Raw genomic sequence first — 15,617 nt, 5'->3', positions numbered from 1 at the left:
CGGACAGACAGAGAGCTGCCCGGTCTCGGGGTGAGCGGGGGGCGGGAGCAACACCGAGGGTTGCAATCCCGTTGCCGGTCCCCGGTCCGGTACGGGGGCAACACTGAGGGTTGCGATCCGTTGCCGGACACGGAAAAAGACAAAAGGACAAAAAAAAAAAAAAAAAAAACTTGCTGGTATATTTCCTTTCGTCTCCATCTGTACTATCTCACCATGTTAACAAATATCACTGTATCTTGGTTTATTATAGCTGTCGAGCTAAAGTGGTATCTACTAAGTCAATAAACAAGCATTTGTGGTCATTAAATATTAGCAAGGACTGTGATAGGTTCTATTGTAAATGAGTTATCTTCTAAATTAATGACTGCAACTTATGACAAAGCATGCAATTTTAGCAGACTGTGTGTTGACTAAATAAATAAATAATGTTGACTGAAATTTGAACTGTAAATATCAATGAAGTTTATTGATGTCCTTTCCTAAATGTTTCTGAAAAATTATTACTTCCTAACTTCTCATCAGACAGGATCTATGGTTGATTTTTATACTAAGTTTCTTCTTTGGAGTTTTTCCTCCTGGAGAAACACATACCTTCTGGGACCAGTGCTCTGCATGCCCTGACCTTTCTCTGGCCCTCCTGCAGGTACACTGACTACTGGCTGCTGCTTCCCCACTGCTGTTTCCTGTGTCTGCTAGCCAAGCCCTTTTATTTCTATGATGATCTAACCACCCAACCACAGTTCCCAAAACATAACCTCCCTCTGTTTCTCAAGATTTGGATCAGAAAGTGGTATTGGGTGAGCCTGTGACAAGGAGTGTTGTCTGCAAGGTCAGAGAGAGTTTCTGGCAGCCAAAAAGCGCACTGTGCCAGATTTCTTGAGCAAAAAAGTGTTGCACCCCCATCCCCATCTGAAAAGTCTCTAATGACTACATCTCCTCCTTCCAATGACTGAAGGTCAGAGAGAGTTTCTGGCAGCCAAAAAGCGCACTGTGCCAGATTTCTTGAGCAAAAAATTGTTGCACCCCCATCCCCATCTGAAAAGTCTCTAATTACTACATCTCCTCCTTCCAATGACTGTCCTAAACATTTGCAAGAGCTAGTCACACTCCAGTTGAATATTTTCAGACACCTGGGATGAGCTGTTTCCTGCTGTTTCTTTGTTCATGTAAATAGACCACACAAAGGGCAAAATATGGCAGTTCCTTTCTCTCAACCTGTATGTGAATATGTAGGTGAAGTTTTGCTGGTTATTTCAGGTCATGGTGGTGTTTTTAAAAACAGCTACATTTTTCTATTTCATTACTAATAATATTATGACCTAGGCACATATTTTATTTCTTCTGTTTATCTGTCTTGAAGATGATAATTGGCAGGTTTCAATGGGCCTTAGGATATAAAAAAATAACCAGTCTCAGAATTAACTCTTAAGGCTAGGCAGAATAATAAGGTAAAGTATTCCCGAGTTTGTAATACATGCCAATATTTGGTAGCATATTCATGTAAATTTGCTTCTGAAACAGTGCTGTACACATTGATTTCTATGACTTTTTAGAAACTATAGCCAAAGGGAGCATTTTGCATTCTTGAGAAATGCAGTGATTTAACTTGCTGTAAGGTTTTAGACAATTCCAGTGTCTTTTTTAGAGTTTTTAGGTACTGAATGCATCACGTGAAAAGGGAATGTTTCTATTTTGCCACCACCATTATGTTATCTTTTCCAGTGCAATTACAAGATAATTCAGAACTCTTTGTGTTAGACTAATAGCTTCTGATTCGCTGCTGTCACCCAGTACCTCTTCATGCTCTTTTAATACCATCTGCAGTGCCCCCAGCACTTACTTGGGTGAGCATTTTTCTCTAAGTAGAGACTCATCTTTGGAAAATCATTAATGGAACATCAAAAAGATCTCATCTGTTAGAGTTATATATGGCTAAGATCAGAATTATCAAATATCTCATTTTTTTCTTTATTCTTTTTTTCTTTTCTTATCCACACAATAAATGTAGCTGTCAGCAGGATAAGTTCATGTGCCGGATAAGGTCACAATTTCATTTAGTGACAACTTCCAACAGTAGGAACTTACAAGGTTCGATTTATTAAAGAGTCAGAAGGGATAAGATCACTGCATGGCCAGCCTGATTTATCAGGGTTTGACTGGAGTACTTGAATAGGGAATGTCGTATTTCAAGTTTTATGTTCAAAATTCTAGTTTAGTGTGTTGTTGTGACTGTATGACTCAAAAATTGAGAAGAAAAATTAGAAAATGTATCCCTATAAGACAATTTGTAGCCACCAACCCAGAACTGTTATTTCTTGAGCCAAACTATGCTTAGAAATGGGTCAATATAACATAATATAAATGCTTTTTGTCTTAAAATACAGATGAAACATGTTGTTATTAATGCCTGAGGAAACACATGTGGCAAGACTGCAGTTTGGCCGTGAAGATAATCAACAGTGAAATGATCTAACCCTCTTACATATCTGTCAGGCAGCTGTCAAATGGTTAAACCATAACATAGCAAGAGCTCTGCCATACTTCAGCCACCTTGGCTGACTTTGAAAATTCTTTGAGATTTTTAGAATCTTTGAGCACTTTTTGAACTCAGCATGACTTCAGGGCTGTCCATGTTTGATACCATGATGTATAATGTCTTCCGACCATGAAGAAAATACAAGTATGGGTTCTGACGCTATAGCCTTCTGTTACAGCAAGGACTGATAAACGTTATGAGCTAATTCATGTGGTCTGCTTTAAAATTTGGTTTTATATTTAAAACCAAGTTCAAACCAATCCAAAGTTTATTTTCAGCAAATGAAATATGATCTTCTATCATCTCATTTACTTGCAAACAAGTTCTTCTATGAAATCTGAGCCTAGAGTTAAGGGAAGTCTGTAAATACCATATGCGTTTATGTCATCAACCTAATGCTGAATTCAGTTGAGGCATGCTTGCTGATAGCCATGCTAAAAGGCCCCCATCTTGTTTGTTCCCTTTGGTGTGCTACTATTTTCATTTACTTTGCTTTCTACAGAGGCATCAAAAAGACCCCATTAAAAAGAAACAAAACAATGTCTCCATAGCAGCCTCAGTGAAGGACTTGAGGGCATCTCTGGTGATTTTAAATATTTTTTTTCTACCAGCGAGTTTCTTTTATTTAAGCCAAAAAGTGGGTTGATATTTTATTTTGTTTTTGGTGGTGGTGGGGGGGTGATATTTTAAAAGCTACAAAATATTTGGTAGCGATTTCTGACTTAGGGCTTTTTTTTTTTTTAAGTAAAGCTATCATAAGTCTTTGAGTAATCACAGACTTTTAAAAGTATGCATTATCAAGAAGATAAGAAAAACAGCCCTCAGCACTAACAATATTATCTTTTACCAAAATTGATTAGCCCATCCTATGTGTCTCAAATATTTTCTGTGAACTTACCCAGCATGTTAAAAATAAGTCTTCTTTTTGAAGAATAGCTGTAAAAATATGAACTGAGAATAGAGAAAAATCTTTATTTTTCATCCTGTTCCATATTTCACAGATGAGATAATGTATGTGAACATAGCAGAATATTGAACAAATGAAATGTATGATTTTTGTAATACATAAAGTGGATACAAAAAAGTTGTCTCTGGTGATTTTAAATATTTTTTTTCTACCAGCGAGTTTCTTTTATTTAAGCCAAAAAGTGGGTTGATATTTTATTTTGTTTTTGGTGGTGGTGGGGGGGTGATATTTTAAAAGCTACAAAATATTTGGTAGCGATTTCTGACTTAGGGCTTTTTTTTTTTTTAAGTAAAGCTATCATAAGTCTTTGAGTAATCACAGACTTTTAAAAGTATGCATTATCAAGAAGATAAGAAAAACAGCCCTCAGCACTAACAATATTATCTTTTACCAAAATTGATTAGCCCATCCTATGTGTCTCAAATATTTTCTGTGAACTTACCCAGCATGTTAAAAATAAGTCTTCTTTTTGAAGAATAGCTGTAAAAATATGAACTGAGAATAGAGAAAAATCTTTATTTTTCATCCTGTTCCATATTTCACAGATGAGATAATGTATGTGAACATAGCAGAATATTGAACAAATGAAATGTATGATTTTTGTAATACATAAAGTGGATACATCTTAAGACAACTTTTTTGTCTCTAAATGAACTTTAATGTACTAAAATTGAGATACATGATATTATGAAAATCTTCATCCAATCGTGTTCAATTTGTACTTTGCAAGTACCGCACAACACGATTGCATTAATTACCAGAGGATAAGCAAAAATGTTTTAAATTATTTGTAGATCAAGATATTTATATTCTTGTTGAGGTGAAAGACGTTATCAAGGGGGAACCACTAGCGAATAATTAAACACAAAACTGTGTGGTTTGGACTATAAATGCAATGGGAGTACTAGGGAAGGAAAACAGTTTGTTCCAGAGTTCAGAGAATCTTCCTGAAGCTTTGGGATTAATCTTGCAATATCAATAGCATCTACTGAGGCAGGCAATTGGATGGTGTCACTGTCTGGTGGCAGAAGCAATTCTCAGAAAGGTGTGGGATCTAAACTGGACATGAAGAAGAAGGGATGGTGAAGAGGACTTTCCTGACTGGTAGGAAGAAGCATCTGGAGAGCGGTAGAAGACAGAGTCGGGCAGACACTGTGGAGTAACATTATGGTGGGATTAAAATTCAGGGATGACCAAAAAGCAGCTAATAAAGGAACTTGCACAAATGGGTGACACAATGAAAGTAGAGTTTTAATAAGCTTATCCTGGCAGTGATTTGGAGCATGATTGGAGCTGTAGAGTGAATCGAGGCTGGTTGGTCATCTATATTGGAGTTGATAAAAAGTGGGAAATGCTGATAGGAAGGGTGAATCCAGGCAATACCAGAAAGGAAGATAAGTCAAGGTATGGGGAGTGACTTGGATAAAGATGACAGAGAATATGACCACAGACACTGGTGAATGGTTGAAGATGATGATGGAAGTATGTGGCCATGCCCTAAGGAAGCTTCAGTTTATTTTTGGTGAAGTAGTAAATATTTATTAGGTACTTTGCATTGGTTATCTCAGTAAATCCTCACAGTGATCATTGAGAAAAGATATTGTAATTCCTATTTTGTATAAAGAAACTGAACTTCTGAAGGTTGAGTAACTTGCTCAGGGTCACATGGCTTATTCTAGGTACTCTTCTTCCATTCGCTTTTGCACCCATTCTAGTCTGTGTTCTGGCCTCTCATTCTACAATACTACTTTCACTCCAGACACCTGGGATCTCTATCTCATCAAAATAAATCCCACCAGTCCTTTTCTTACTTTCATAAATTTTCAGATTCCTTCATTGATTCCACCTCCTTCAAATACATTCCTTGGCTGCAATGGTATTATAGCCAGTTTCTTTTCTATATCTCTTGCCATTTCTCTTAAGTTTTCTGTGTCTTCTCCTGCATCACTCTGCCTTTGGAAGATCCTTCAAACTCTGTTATAGGTCTTCTGATTTTGTCATGACAGACTCTTTCTCAGATCAACAGTCCTATGGCTTTTATTACTATATACGAGCCGGGTTTAATTACTGAATAAATACCAACATTTATCACTCTAGTCAAGACCTTGCTTTGAGCCCCAGGCCTGTTCCCACCCACATAAAATCACCTCTTGTCTTCCTCATAGCCTCTTCGATATCAACATTTCCAAAATATAACTTATTATCTTACTTTTAAGACTTTTTTTCCCCCATTTCAATAGGAACATGGCCATTGGCCCATATGCTAGCCTCTTCGATATCAACATTTCCAAAATATAACTTATTATCTTACTTTTAAGACTTTTTTCCCCCCATTTCAATAGGAACATGGCCATTGGCCCATATGTCCAAGCCAGATACCCAGCTATCATCCTTGGATTTTCCCCTCTCTCACTCCTAAAATCTAAACAATTACTAAGCTCTATGGATTTTACTTCTCATGCCATATGGATTCCATTTCCTGCAATTCATCCACATTTGTTTGTTGCTTTATGCTAGGGCCTAACACATTGTCTGGTACTTACTAGATAACTGATAAATAGTTGTAGAATAAAGAGGCAAATAAACTAATGAGTGAAAGCATAGAGTAATGAACAAACAAATCAAATAAGAACTAGAGCTTTGCCTCTGGTTTCAAAATATCTAATCTTTTCAAGTCAGACATGCATTTTATGATAAGCTGGTTCTAGGACCTGGGCCGTTGACTCACTAGTCCAGTGCTCTTACTACCTCTCATAATATATCATATCTGGAGAAAGAAAATCATGGTATTATGGACTGTCAGAAAACACCTTACCAAGTTCCAGGTGAGTACACACCCTTTTTTTTAACAATGACAAGCCAAAGACTCAGAAGAGATATAACTTATTCAAGGCCATTCAGCTGATTATTGGACGGAGTTAGGACTAAAAATTAATCATCTTACTCTTAGTGCAGTAATGTTTCCTCTATTTCATGGCACCTATTAATCTTTGAAAAAAATTAAAATGTCATACTCTTAAACAATATGTAAGTTACATATAAATTCCATTTATTCAATGTTTTGTTTCTGTTGCTATTAACCCATGTAGCCTTGGTAGTGTGTACATGTTAATTATTTGCACTATGATTGCAAATTTCTGTAAATGCTGGTGTGAATAAATGAATATTTTTATTTAACAACTTTGGTAACTGAGAGGATTTCCCTAAACCTTGAAATAGCTTCTTGGTAAGCAAAAAAAGAGAGTGGGTTTTGCCTGCTTGTCTAATAAAGTTGAAAAGATTGACTTGATAACTTGAACTGTTACTGGACTTTCTGTTGTGGCCATCTTTAAGAGCTCATAAAAGTATTTTTGGTCTGCTTAAAATTTTAGTGTATAGTCAAAGACACCTCAAAAACTTTAGAGATATTTGGATATCACTTTATGATCTGCGTTAAGTTTGTAGTTCTTAATCCATTAAAAGACAGACCTGCTTGTAAATCCACAGGTATAGATAAGGAATCACTGTTTGACTGAGTCTGAACTCTTTAAAAATGAAATATGTCAGTGGCAGTAAGAGAGGATGAATTGCTTTTTAAAAGGGCTTTCAAAGATTCTCATGATTCCTCTGGTATTGCTTACAAGTGTCATGACTGAATTTTTTAGTGTATAAAAACAACAAATTATTGGAGCATCATCTTTATGGAAAAAAAATTCTTAATTTAGTGTTTAAGCTGAGGGATTGAAATATATTTTATATTTAAATGTTAAATTGTAAGGAAATCATTTATAATGTAAGTAAGTATGGTTGAAAAAATACTGGGAACTCCTATCTGATAGAAATTAATCAGTTACTTTTCAAACAGAAAAGTACCCTGAAGATTTAAATAACTGCATCTTGCATATGAATATGCATACATTGAGGAACATTTTCCCACTGATTCCCTTTTTGTCATCATAATAGTTTGTTAGTTGTGCTCTGTCTTTGAGGATGTTTCTATACAAGGCCTCTGATTCCAATGCATTAATCACAAAAATAGCAAAAGGATGGAAAGCATTTTCAGAGGAAAATCTCAGAAATGAGTTTTATTCCACATACAAAAAAGAAATTATTATTGTTCTGTATCACTGGACTCTGAATAAGCTTCAGGGTTTGGTACTTAAGAATTATTATGTTATTTAATATGTTTCTATTTATAAAAGTGGCTTTCTTAAGCCCAGACCTATTGAATCTTTTTGATTCACTTTCCTCATTGCTAATCATCCTTAGCTACTGATACATAGAATGAAAAAAAAATTGGGGAATGTGTATCTGTCTTAATTTAATGAGTTCTTCTATTTTTAGTGTCTTTGTCAAGTTGATGCCAGAGGAGAAGGGGTCTGGGATGGCCTTGGAGTCAGCCTTAACCCACCTTCTCCTCTTACCAGGTTCTTGGTTCTGCCACAGGAATGAATTCAAGGACAGAGTCACAGTAGAGAGTGAGAACGGGTTTAATGCAACAAATAAGAGATACAAGATGTCACAGAGAGAGTGTGGCCTAGCTCCAGAGACCTAGCAGAGCCTGCACCAGGTTTAACACAAAAGTAAGAAATACCCCAGAAAGTCTAGTACAGAGAGCAGGCTGGCTCAAGAGAGTGACCAGCCACCTGCAGACAGTAAGTTTCATACAAAAAAAAAATACACACCTCAGCCGGTGAAGCACAGGAGGGCCCCAGGAATGTGAGCAATAACCTCGCCTTCTGCTGGGATTCAACTTTTATAGTCTTGTTTTTTAATACATATCCATGCTATCTAATGAATATAAACTCCACTTTACTGAGCATGCTTGCCCATTAGGTTACATAATCCCTTTCTACTGTGCATGCCCAGCCACTGGATTTGCATAAGTCAGCCCCCTGAGGTCTCTCATTGGTCTGAAAATAGGTTCAGCGAGCAACAGGAACTCTGCTCTAAGGGAGGGCCCTGAGACCTTGGGAAATTGCTTAAAACCCAGAGGTGCGTCCTGTAACCCGTGCCCAGGGAAACTGAGCACCTCCTACCTCAAAGTGGTAGAGGAAAAGGAATGTGAGAAGAAGGGAGAATAGAAATGTAGTCCCTGAATTTAACTTTTGATTGTGAACATGAAATTGTAATGAACATGGCATCTTCATTGTTAATATATAAATACATTTATATTTCATAATGAACACAGTTTAACCATTACACTATGTTTTAGCTGATTGTGGTTTATAGACATTTATTTTGGTTTTTAGGATAAATAATAAAACCATGAAAAGTTATGTCTGTTATTTTAATTATTAATAGGAGGTGGCACAAAGCAGAGAAATAAAGAAGAGATATAATTGAACTCAGGTTGATAGTGTTGCTTTTAAAAACATCAAGATTGAATGTACATATTTAAGAATAGCTATTGACTTGAAAAAAAGCTAAGGCTAGATTAAGGCAATGATTTTACAGTATGTGACCTACCATGACTTATATATCATGTAGGAAATGTAATTACTGAATACTTTCTATTCCATTATGAATCTTCTCAGCTTTCTATTCTGCATGTATTTCTACTTATACTTCATGTTCATTTCTTCCCATATTTATACCTGCTGTTGAGAAGGCTGAGAAGAAGTATCATTTTAAAAACGAATAAATTATAATATTGTGATGATACTTTAAAATATAAAATTTTTGGTACAGTAATATGGTATGTTAATACCATTAGGACATAAATATCATAGATTTAATTATCTAGAGAGGGGCTCCAATTCCAGTTTGAGATTTTTTTTTTCTGTTTAAAGTATTTAGGCTGATGGCCATTGTTTGAAGTTTTGAGGTCCTCATTTATTTATTTTTAACTTAATCCGTTTTTTTATTTCTTAAGCAAACATTTAATGAATTCCTTCTTTATGCAAGTGTGTATACTGTATCTACTTCGTTTCCCTTTAATGATAGCAAAATATTACTCTGGAGAAAAGGAAAGGAAGGATACCATCCTAAACTGGCTATTTCTTAAGTGGTTTTGTCCAAACCCTTCTGGTAATAGAATCCTACCCAAAGTAACAAATGGGAAAAGTAACAACTTTGTCTAAACATTTTATATTTGGGAAAACATGCATTTACTACTTACTGTACATGTAGCTGTTTTATCCATTGGAACTAGTAGTAATTTCAGAAAATTATTAAGTACTTTCGAAAACTGCAGATACTGTTCTTCAGGAGTCTAGTATAAATATAAGAATTTTAACACTAAATCATTGTCCTAATGTTTTCTTGTCTTGCTGTTTTTACCTTGGATATATACTTTTTGAGAAAGTGAAGAGGGAGGTTTCGGTGATGGGACACAATAATCAACTACATTGTATATTGACAAAATAAAAATAAAATAAATAAATAAAATTTTTTAAAAAGTGGTATCGTTTTTAGTTATGAAAGACTGTAAAGAGAATTGACTTCAGTAGATGTGTGAGAAAAGGTGCAGTAAAGAAATTGTATGAAATTTGAATGCAATTATAAGGACAAGTTTTCTTTTCCTCTCAGGATAATAAAATCAGTTGTTTTTCAGACAAGCCTAGTTAATTTTTCTTTATATGAACTCTGTCAATATTTTGCATGTGAAACAAACATACAAAAAGAGGTGGCTATTGTTAAGGCACGGTGAAAGTATTCTAAATACTTCTGTTTTCATTATCTGCAGGAGAGCTGGAGGTATTTCAGAAAGATGGGGAACGAAAAATTCAGAGTCGGCAGCAACTTCCAGTGGGAACAACCTGGGGGCCATTCGCTGGGAAGATGGACTTGAATAATAATTCCCTGGTATGTTAATGTTCTGAGATGGTTGACTCTTAATATTTCGTCATTGCTTCTCAGCGAAACCACTAAAAATAACAGTTTGTTTTTGATTTTTCGTGGACTGCAAAACTTGGATATTTTCCAAGGGGTTTGTCTCTGACAGTAATATATGCAAAATTTAGAAGGAAACACGTTACTCATACTTAATGGTTGCCTAGTAAGGTAATTTATAAGGTTATTGCTTTATCTGCTTAGCCAGACCAAGACTGTTTCATTTAATAATATGTAAAGTTGCCTTATTTTAAGATGACACAAATTAATTGTTAGACATTACAGGTTTACATGCAGAACAAGAAATAACCAACTTTGTTGTACCCTGGTAATACCGTTTATACTAAGAGCAAGGTTGAATGATTAATATCATAATTTTTATTGTTAACATTTTTGTAAAAGTTCTGAGATCAGAAAGCCCATCACTTGGTATGATTATGTGGATAACTGATTAACTAGATGTTTTAAAAAGTAATGGAATGATATGCTGTGTGGTTACATTTAAACTTCATTTCGTAATTGAATATATTAGTTTGCTACTGCTCTTGTGACAAATCACCACAAACTTTGTGGCTTAAAACAGCACAAATTTATTACCGTAAAGTTCTCGAAGTCAGAAGTCCAAACTGTGTCTCAGTGGGCTAAAATCAAGATGTCTGCAGGGCCTCATTTATTTCTGGAGGCTCTATGGGAGAATCTGTTTTCTTGGCTTTTCCACCTTCTCCAGTCTGCCCACAGCCATTGGCCATAGGCTCCCTTCCATCTTCAAAGCCAGCAATGGCTGATTGACTCTTTCTCACCTCAACATCTTAACTCTGACTCCCCTGCCTCTCTCTTCCACATCTCCACATTTAAGGACACCCCACCCCACCTTAATTCAATTTACTTCCTTAATTTCCCTTTGCCATGGAATATAACATTCACAAGGCCAGAAATTAGGATGTGGACGTCTTTGCCAGGATGCTATTCTGCCTACCATATGGGATAAAATAAAAGTGATAGCTGAAAACCTGTTCTATTATAAGTGGTAAAACTTGGGAATTAAATTGTTTTCTATTCCTAGAAGATCCAGAAATCTTGTATACATTCATTCTAATGTCTTTTTCTCTAAATGCCATTTACATAGGAGGAGTCTTAAGACTGTTAAATGACTTGATCTATGCTGTGGGTACATAAAAAACTCCCAGGGGGGGCTTGACAGATGTACTGGGCTCAGCAGCATTAAATTTCTTCTTCAATTTATTACATGAAACAAATTCCTTCTTCAAGTTATTGGTCTTAAGACTGTTAAATGACTTGATCTATGCTGTGGGTACATAAAAAACTCCCAGGGGGGGGCTTGACAGATGTACTGGGCTCAGCAGCATTAAATTTCTTCTTCAATTTATTACATGAAACAAATTCCTTCTTCAAGTTATTACATAAAAGAAATTGATGTGTGGGGATCTCTCGTGCCATGTGGATATGGCAGAGGTTATTAGCTCTACTAAAAGTAATGATTGGAATAAGTAGGAAATATTAAACAATATGTGAGATTTCTAGGGGTGTGTGTCTTACTCCCTAAACCTATGTATTTATTCATAAAAGGGTGAGGTAGGGGACTCTACATGTATTTAAGGATCAAACGAATTGTCTTTATACTCCAGGCTAAATTTCTAATAATCTGGGCAATTTATTCTTGGTAGTTCAGTGCAGCCACTTCAAAAAGGGCAGGAGATGTGGCCCCACTAACACTGCAGGCCTTAGTTAGCTGAGTTGTACTAATAGACTGTTCTATTGATTTCTTTCAAGAGCAACAGTAACTATACTGATTTCTCAAGCTAACGAATGGTAAGAAAGGCAGAGGAAGATTATCTAAACATCAAAGGTTGAGTTAAATATTATTCTAGATGTATTTTATCTGGGGGTTTCTATTTGTTCTCCGGCACTGCTTAAAAAACATTTTAAGCCAATATGATATTTATCTTATTTATCACTGTATATCAGACAAAACTCAATCTTTAGTCATTTCTCTGTTATTTCTTCAAAAGTCTACTTCCACTGAAGTAGCACCTGTAGTTGATGTAAGAGACAGGAACATTTTTCTGTTTTCTATATCAAAATAATATCTATATTAAAATATAGTTTTTTACATCATTATGTGTATATATACGGAGTGGTAGTTTTATAACATTTTTACCATGTGCTAAATTGTGAGGTATGGAAAATAACTTATTTGTGAAAGTTTAATTTTTTATTGAAGCAATTTTCTGTTTTTTAGACAGATGACATTATTTTGTTGTTCTAATACTCCTGGGACACTCTAAAGCTATTTTATGCCATATTTAGTATTTTTTAAAGAATACAATTTGTAGATAAAAAATTTTCATAATTCTTGATACTATGTAAAGTATATAAATACTCTTTAGGGTATTAAAAATCTGTAGTGGATAATAATTCTTTATAAAACAATTTTAATACCTCAGTTTACTTTTTTTAACCTTGGGGTTTAAGTAACTATTTTATTTACTTAAACTATAGCATTTTTTCTTTATTATTAAATTTAGTTCCTTTAGTTAAATATAGTTTAGAAATATTTTTCTTTTGGAATAACATTCTTTTCCAGAATTTACTTCTACTTTTATGTGATAAATACTGCCATTGCTACTACTGTTACTACTGTATGACAATTGGCTAACATATACTTCATACTTATTCATTTCTAGACACTGTGTAGAGAATTGGAAATAAATCAGCACATTTAATATTCCAAACAAAACTGTGTATTTGTTTCTATTATGAATAATATTTTATAGATAGGAAAATAAAAGCTCTGACTTTTGATTCCGGAATCTGCATTTTAAAGACTTTGCTGCACTGCCTGCTCATTTAATATTCCAAACAGAACTGCATATTTGTTTCTATTATGAATTATATTTTATAGATGGGAAAATAAAAGTTCTGACTTTTGATTTCAGAATCTGCATTTTTAAAGACTTTGCTACACTGCCTCATCCACATAACATCTATAACATGATTTGAACGTAATGAAATTGTTGGGAATTTCCTTACAGAATTCTAAATTTATAAAAATCTATGGGAGAAAATATACAATGATTAGAGATGTGATTTTCTTTTTATTTTGGGCAATATATTTGTCCTGACAACTTGAGCAGTTAAGAGTTAATTCAAAGATTTCTGCAATTTATCACCTCTTTATAATTTGGACAGAACTTTAAAATTTGTTTTATATCATAAAGACAAATTTTTCTCATAATAAAATATGTAGCCTACTAACCTTCCTTACCCAACCTTGAACCAAATGTGGATTAGCACATTCTTTCAAATTGCTTATTCTCCAACCAATGTAATGTAACTCTGCTCAGACTCATGGTGTTGGCTCAAGAGATTCAGCACACTAATTAATCCAACACAGTAATTGAGTCACCATGCCAGATGTCAAATCCTTTAAGTTCCCATCTTGAAGTGTATTAGCAATATGCCACCTTCTGTAGGAAGGCTTTGCAGACCAGGCATTTAGATGTATATAGAACATTTCAAGGAATAGAAACTATGTAGAAACACCTAACAAATTCATTTGACAAAAAGTTATTCTCGGAATCATATAACACACTGAACATAGAAATAGATTATTTTTTGCCCACACGTTAGTATCTTGGTAGATACTTCATGCTGTGAAAGTTTAGTAATAGCAGCAGCATTATAGTGAATACTTTCATTGGACCTGCTACTGGTCAAAATGCTTTACATGTTTTATATCATATTTAGTTCTTACACAAGCATAAGAGAAGATCTGGTTATCTCCTTTGTTACTTTGGAAAGTTAAATAACTAGCCCAAGGTCAGCTCAGTCTGATTCCAGAACTCACTGCAATCCTAAATGCTATCTTTAATATGGGAATAATAATACTATGCAGCTAATAGGGATCTTGTGAGGACTAAATATGATAGTATATGTGAGTTACCAACAAATATTGACTACTGTTACTAGTCAGTCATCTGTAGAAATGAATCCATTGAAATCTATCAAGTTTAAACTGAAAAGAGTCCCCAAAGTAAACAAGTAGCTCCCTCAACCTTGATGTTTGGGGATTTTAATACGTAAATCTGGCTATTGGCTAAGGGCTCTGTATTGGGATTCTCCAGTGAAACAGAAAACCAACAGGATGTGTTTGTATATAGAAAAAAAATTATTATAAGGACTTGGTTCATGCAATTATGGAGGTTGGTGAGGCCAAAATCTGCAATATGAGCTGGCAGGCTGGAGACCGAAGACAATTAATGGTGCAGATGAAGTCTGAAGGCAGTCTGCTGGAGAATTTCCTTTTGCTTGGGGAGGCCAGTCTTTTTGGTCTATTCAGTTCTTCAACTGATTAGTGGAGGCCCACTCACACTATGGAGGGCAACATGCTTTACCCAAAGTTCACTGAATTAAATATTAATTTTGTTCAAAAACATCCTCTGAGTTGACAGACAAAATTAACTCCAAAATCTGTGATACTTTGCAAGTTTCCGTTTTTCTGAGGTACAACCTTATACCCCCGAAAGAATTATTAGCCAATGAAAGAGCTTAGCCTTCTTTCCAACATCGCACCTCAGTTCTGAGGAATAACCTACATTAAGTGCTGTCATGGTGGTACAAAGTTGGTGTTTTTCAAAGTTCGTGATTTTGTTCATTGAGAAAATCAAAGGACTACTGACAAGGAAGAAATTTTTTAAATCACCTTAAGTTCTAATTAATATCTGCTTTGAAGACATTTTAGAATTTCTATATTTATATGTTGTGCCTTGAAGTTTTTCCCATACTCTCCCAAGGACAAAGATCCTTGTAATAAGCTAAATCTCAGCTGTGCTAGCACATGGCAGTGCTTAATAAGTATCAAACAACAATGATTATTTTGAAGGTTAGGTGTCTGGAATTTAAGTGGCATTTGCCCTCTCTTGCTTTTGAATATATCAGCTGTCAGTAGCTAACTAGTCTGAGTGGATTCAGCCAACTGCTGGAACCATGCAACATGCATTCTTAATTAAACAAAACATAAAGGGAAAGTCCCAGATTACTTACTACATAATAGTAAACTCATTATAACCTGTTGAATTAAACATGAAATTTGATAGAGAAATCTCATTTTATTCCACTCAATCAGAATAGGACCTGGTTTATTTTCTCATGGGGTATTTGTGACACTGAATTCTACAAGTAGGAAATACACATATCAAGGGCATTATAGACATTTTATTGACCTATTAGTAAAATATACATGTATTAAATTGCATCTTAAAGGTTTGAGGATAGCTCTCT

The 15,617-nt window shown here is 34.9% G+C and overlaps 1 protein-coding gene across 1 annotated transcript in view; it reads left to right on the top strand.

Annotated features, from left to right (window-relative positions):
- The window catches only part of ZFPM2 (zinc finger protein, FOG family member 2), a 408,841-nt gene that overhangs the window by 167,964 nt on the left and 225,260 nt on the right, over nucleotides 1-15,617 (top strand). Inside the window, exon 4 of the mRNA XM_008574052.1 lies at nucleotides 10,171-10,289. Within this exon, the coding sequence (XP_008572274.1) occupies nucleotides 10,171-10,289 (119 nt within the window). The remainder of the gene's footprint in view (nucleotides 1-10,170; nucleotides 10,290-15,617) is intronic.

Source organism: Galeopterus variegatus, unplaced genomic scaffold (genome assembly GCF_000696425.1).
Source record: "Galeopterus variegatus unplaced genomic scaffold, G_variegatus-3.0.2 Scaffold991, whole genome shotgun sequence".
NCBI lineage: Eukaryota > Metazoa > Chordata > Mammalia > Dermoptera > Cynocephalidae > Galeopterus > Galeopterus variegatus.
This window is presented reverse-complemented; position numbering and strand designations above follow the sequence as displayed.